This window comes from Tetrao urogallus, assembly GCF_951394365.1.
Source record: "Tetrao urogallus genome assembly, chromosome: 15".
Lineage (NCBI taxonomy): Eukaryota > Metazoa > Chordata > Aves > Galliformes > Phasianidae > Tetrao > Tetrao urogallus.
Window position 1 is genome coordinate 13,881,034 of NC_136828.1, and position 6,439 is coordinate 13,887,472.

The window sequence follows — 6,439 nt, forward strand, 5'->3', positions numbered from 1 at the left end:
CCCGGCAGCAAACCTTCACAGAAAGCGGCACATTACAGAAGGGAGCTCCTTCTATTCTCACCACAGGCCCATCTTCTTTGTGGCACAAAGCAGCGCCACGAGCTGCTGCACCATTACAGCTGCCCCACTTCAGAGCAGCCTTTTAAATGCTATTTCAAAGCTGCCTTTGCTCACAAGATTCCAAAGGATCTCCGCAGCACTTCAGCCTGCCACCATAAACCAAAACCCACAGGTTTTCCTTAAGAGGGCACATCTGATCAATAGCTACATCCTTCTGCTTCCTGGGATATTCAGCTGACACATATTGTGCAATTATAAATGGAACGTTTAGTTAACATTTAAATAGATTTATTCTGAACAACCACGGAAACCCTGTACCTGAAAGAGCTTCTATCAAATCACACACAGCACCTGTGATTGAAATAACCAAAGTGAAACCAGAAGACTGAGATTTTGAAGGAGTTTAGCACTGCAGTGCAATTTTCCTAGAATGTGCTCTGAGCAGCGATGCACCTAGTTGAATTTTAAAAACAAAACCAACAAAATCTCAGAATCTACTCCTTTAGCAAGTCAGAACCAAACAAGCCAAGCCCCACAGTCTGGCAGGAAGAAGGCTCCAAGAGATGTGAGAATAAGTGAGGATTTATTCACAGCTGTCTCATTCTCCAATCCCAGCAGAACTTCCAGTATTATTACTATCTGGAACCCACCATAACCATTCTCAAGGAGGTGCTTTATAGCTGTCAGAAGACAAAACCACTACAATCCAGAAGCTATGTATTTTCCCCTCATCCTTTCCTTCAAACAACTGAGAACTCATTAAATAGGAACATCAAAACCCACCAGGGCCAACCACAGTTCTGCCCCAGGTTCTGGAAGAACCCCACTGCAAACTTCAGGAAAAGGAATGCTTTCACAATTTTTAAATAGATTCATGTTCTGTCAAGCAACAGGAAAGCAAATACCCCACTGCAGTTTGTAACCCCACCACCAAAAGACAGGGAAAAAGAAAATGGAGGCAACCTGAAGGGAAGCTGCTGAACTGCCATCTGCAAGCTAAAAAGACAATGACATGGTTGAACCTCAGGCTGTAATGACTCAAACTGTTCTTGGGAACATAAGATAGTTCCTAGTTTCAAAGCCAGACTTTGCCAATCCTTACATGTCAGCTTCCTGCAGTAAAAGCGACAGCGTTCTGCACCTCAGTTTGATCCTCTGTACGTCAGGGCTGGGTTGGAGGAAGAGCTCACACTGGGCCAACAGCACTACAGCCAGCCCAGCCTTCTGAATGACACAAAGACAGCACACGCAGCAAGGCTGAAGTCTGTAATTAGAAAGCAACGCTGACCAAGGATGAATGAGGATGATCTGTCTAATGAAGAACTGCAGGCAAGAGGGACAGATCACAAGACAGGAGAGTCACCCCTCAGAGACACCAGTGCTTCAGAGAGCAAGCCGGCATTTCAAAAGGCATTAACATGGTGACCAGGGACACTGCTGCCTATCTCCAGAGGAAACTTCTGAAGATGCTTGTACATATTCATTTCTCTTAATTCACAGGACAAATGGAGCCTGAAGATCGCCAGCTAGCCACCATAGGATGATACTTCCAAAGTCACCTGTGACTGTGATGAGATGGCCTCTGTCCAAATAACAGAGCAGTACTGCTTGTTTCTCCTCACCAAATGTTTTACATCAGAAATGGTTTTTAGTTCAATCAGCACTATTCACATGCCATAGGGCAGAAGCCCGATTTGTATCTCTGAGGGCATGAACTCCATCAGTGGGCTTTAGCTGTGTCAGTTACATTCTTGGCACAGCCACAACCAAAGAGTTTTCCTCACGTTCAAAAGCAGATGAATGTCTCTAATAATTGCGCACCAAATCAGAGGAGTAACAGAAAGGCTGCCTTTGTAGCTTAATAAAATTTTTTACACACCATTAACAGCTTTTTACGTTACCAATGCCCTCTCAGTATCCTGTTCGGTGTGGCATTCAGAATGCATCTACATGCTGCACTCTTCATAAAATAGGTTTCCAGGCCAAGAAACGAGCTAGAACTACATTCAAGGTCTTAAGGAGTCAAAGAGGATTTTGAGCTGTAAGAGAATAAGCCAGTGTAACCTTCCAGAACACCAAGCCTGCTTCTTCAGGATCCCGCTAACAGATGGAGCGGCACGCTTCCCACCAAATCCCACCAGCTTCTGCTGCAGCACCACAACATCAACTCCTTATCTAATCAGAACACAACCAAACAGTGCTTCTCTTCCCTCAGTATTATCACCGAGGCTTTGACTCCTCTAAACAGCTGGGGAAAAGCATTGTGCAAAGGCTACGACACTGTGACACTGTCGTTACTCAGCGCTGGTCCTTGGGATTCCGACCAACAGCTCTCCAGCAGTGCTGAGAGCCCTGCAGTTGGAGCTGCTCAGCACAGCGCCTCACAGGAGTGCCATGAACAGAACTCTGGCTGCCCCCAGCAGCACAAGGCGGATGACTGAAGAAAACTATTGAAATCAGGTCGCTTAAGAATGCCTTACAAATATTCAGACTCGCTCATTTCCCCAGATTTGGCTAAAAGGACCCTAGGCACAGAAACTTTCTTGGCAAATTACTCTTTCAAAAGAATCTCCTACAGCATCTCAGGATCACTACAAGAAAAATAAAGAAACCCTAAAGATACCAGCAGTATACAACCCCGACTCATCACAGAAGATGCTCCCATATTCATTTTTTTCAGATTTCTTGGGTTTCGGGCAAGGTCTGCACAACCCACTGCCTGCCTTACCAAGCAAGGCATAACATCTCTTCTGTCTCCTGGCTGGGCACATAAACATCCAGCATTAGTGGAAGGACTCCAGCAGCAGGACTGACCACACTGCTCACAGCTCAGGCTACTTTCCCTCACTGTTTATTTAAAACACACATCTTCTAGATTAAGAGCTCCAGCTGGCACAGGATTCTCAGCCTTAACTAGTGGGATTTCAGCAGGCAGGTGCTGACTCTCCAATGGACAGCAGTTTTAACAAAACCAAAAGGCATGTGACACAGCCTGTGCCATCACAGCCATCTCCATCATATCTGTCACACTGAAACCTGATGCTGTTTAAGCTACTCCAACAAGTCTGCTTCCTACATGTTTTGAAATGGACCAGACAGAGAAGGCTCAGACTTGCAGAGAAAGATCACCTTTTCATAAGACACCAGAAGGGCAGTTCTGATACATTCTAGCAGAAGCAGGACTCTGATTGAGTTGGGGCTGGCCAGGCACATAAATGCCTCAGCTGCACCAGCAGCAACCAGGCTGCCTTCACCCATTAGTCAATATCCTGGGATGAGCAGAGCTGAGAAGTGCAAAGGAACCATGCAGACTCATAACACTACTGTTATGCCTGCCTTCTTCCTTTTCCTTTTTTCTTAGATCATTTCTTTTACGGCTGTTGATCTCTGAAGTTGTCCTTTCACTGCAATCCCAACTAATAGCTGACTGCTCTTTTTCTGGTTTTCACCACTTTGTCAGGTCAACACTTGGAACCACATCGATTACTCTTCCTTACTTCTACAGTAAAGGCACTTCTAAAGTAAGAGAACTTCCAAACTCAACAGTACTGATGCTCCACTCAATACTGCCTGTTGCCCTGCTTGGCTCTGTGCAGCCTGGGCTGGGGAACGAGGAGATTCAGCGCAGGCACTGCTGGAGAACAGAAGTACCACGGTCAGAAACCACAGCATTTCACAATGAAGTCACGCTCCTCACTTGCAGTGGTCACAAGTGCAGCAGAAAGAACTTCCTGGCACCCCTTCTCCAGACAACCCAGCCTCTGCATCCATCACTGAACTTCCTTTTCATTAAGAACACAGCTTGCAGATCTTCCTCCTCCATACAGAACAGATTCACGTTTGCAAGAAGCCTATTGTACCAATTACAGCAGTCGTCTGGAGCCCACTAGGATGTATCGCATTAAAGCACTGCAAAACTTCAGTGCTTTTTTAGTTAGCTCCATTCTAATACACAAACAGAAAACCAAGCAATTATACAGACACTTCTCATCTCAAACATAAAACCCACGGCAGTTAATCTCTCAAGTGGAAGAGGGTTTTACCTGCAGGCGGGACAGCCTCCAACTACAACAACAGAGGTGGTGGCAGCAGGCTGCTGAATGATGGTGTATGTGCTCGAGTAGTTCGGCTGCGAGGCCGGCGGAGGAACAGCATAGCCTAAAATAAAAACCAGAGCTGAATCACTGCACGCAAGGCATGGGGGACAACGATAACTTGGTAGAAGGTATGGAAAGGGAACGTGGAATGAAGGCAGACACGTCTTGGCAAAGCACTGTACAAGTCCACCAAAATCAGGGCTGAAACAAAAGTATCAGCAAACGCAGCAAGAAAACCACTTCATGAATCCAAGTATCTAGTACAATTTAACCATCTAAAAAGGGCATTCAGCTAATAATTAACTCTGAGTTTGGGTCAGCGCTGTTGGAACAGCAGGGAAAAACAGCTTGAACAAGTGAGGACTGTGGATTTCAGTTCTGGACGTCAAGTGTCAGCAACATCTCACTCCAGAAACAAAGCGGGGGACACAGAACAAACCCTGCTCTGGCTCCCAAAAGGTTATGGCTGCAAAAGTGGGAGGACAGCACAGCAGCAGAAGGGCAGCACGGCACAGAACGAAAATCCTTGCAGAAAATCTGCATTCTTAGTGAGCAAACGCGTTATCTGAACTGTAGTTAGAAGGCTACGTTATTACCACATTAACGCTAAAAACGAAGAAATCAGGGCTATCCGACGGGACGGGCAGGCGCAGCCACAAGTTGAGACGCACTTTCCCCAGCGCAATCTGTCCCGACTGAGGCAGCCCGGCTCGGACCCGTCCCGAACGGCGTTACCCACCGGCCGTTCCCCGCAGCTCGGTGCGGCAAAGCACGACCGCCAGCCGCCCCACCCCGCAGGAGGCCGCCGCGAGGCGCGGTAAGAGCCGCCCCGTGCCCGAGGGCTCCTCAGCGCCGCCCGCTCCTGCCGGGACTCGCCGACCCCGTGAGGAACCGAGCCGCAGCCCGCCAGAGGAACCGAAGGGGGCCCGAAAAAAACGACGCGAGGCAGGGCGCGTCGCGAGTCGCGCCGGGTCGTTTCCGCCCGCTCGTATTTCCGCGGAGGAGCCGCGCCGCCGCTCCCGGGCGCACGGAGCCGGCAGGCGGCACCGGCCACGGCCCGCGGCCCTTCCCGAGGCTCCCGGCCCCGCCTCGCACCCACCTGCGGCGGCCGCGGCGCCCGGGTAAGGGTACGGCGGGGGCGGCTGGAAGCCGGGCTGCGGGGCGGGGGATGGCGCCGTAGTTGCTCTGCCCGTAGTCGTAGCCCGCGCCCGGCGCGGCGGGGCTGTAGGCGGGCGGCCGCTCCTGCAGCAGCGGCTTGCTGTCCATGCTGAGCGCGGAGCGCAGCTGCGACCGCCGGCGGGGCGAGGAGGAAGCGGCGCCCTCGCCTCGGCGCCCAACTTGCCGGGCGCCGCCCTCCGCCCCGCCCGGGGGCGCCGGAGCTCGGCGGCAGCGGCGCGAGTTCCCCCGAGGCGGCGGCGCGGCGGGCGGGGGGAGGCGGAGCGGCCCCTGGCGGGCGGGCGGCCCCTGCCCTGCGCCGTGCGCCCCGCCGCGGGAGGGAGGGAGGGAGGGCGGGCGGCCCCGGCTGCCGAGCGCGCGGCCGGTCACAAGACTGCGCCCCACGTGACTCCGCTTCCCAGCGGCGCGGGTGACTCCGAGGCGCCGCCTTAAAGGGGCCGCGGCACGGAGACGGGCGGGGCTCCTCCGTATGGCACCGGGTACCGAGCACCGGGTACCGGGCATCGGCACCTCCCGCCTACCGCGCGTCGCAGGGGCTCTTGCAGGAAAAGCGAAAAGCACAATTGCAATGCGATGCGGTGCGGCGCTTCCTCATCTAGGAAAAGATGCTTTCCCGAAACGAACGTCATGCGACGGGGAGAAATCCTCTTTCGAGAAGTGAGGTTTGGGAAGTGCCGCGGACGCGGGGAGGGGCTCTGAGCGCCGCCTCCCCCCTACGGGTGCTCACAGCCCGGCTCGGACATCAGCGCGGCGGAGTAACGTTGTCCCTCGTTCACGCAGCAACCTCACCGCTCTGCCGGGCACTGAAACCAACGCCTGGCCCAAATCCTGCTGGATTTTACAAAATATCCCTCGTTACCTCCTTACAGAACAGACATCACTAATGTAACAACAGCCACTGAACGAAGCTCGGCCTCAGGCACCGCTGTACGCGAAGCCCCCGGGCACGGAGGTGCAGCGGAGCCGTCAGCAGGAGCCGGGAGCTGCCGGCCACGGCACCCGACCTCACGTGGAACCCGACCTCACGTGGAAGTTCCAACACGAGGAAGCTGCCCTGCCTGTAAGCAGCATGTCATGGGAGCCGGGCTCCTTGCACAGGCATTCCT

The 6,439-nt window shown here is 52.6% G+C and overlaps 1 protein-coding gene across 1 annotated transcript in view; it reads right to left on the minus strand.

The window, feature by feature from the left end:
• Window positions 1-5,423, minus strand: part of BRI3 (brain protein I3) — a gene marked incomplete at both ends in the record, with an annotated part of 7,047 nt that extends 1,624 nt beyond the window's left edge. The window contains 3 exon segments of the mRNA XM_079543145.1: window positions 4,104-4,218; window positions 5,257-5,323; window positions 5,325-5,423. Of these exon segments, the coding sequence (XP_079399271.1) occupies window positions 4,104-4,218; window positions 5,257-5,323; window positions 5,325-5,423 (281 nt within the window).
• Between the last annotated feature and the right edge of the window lie 1,016 nt (window positions 5,424-6,439).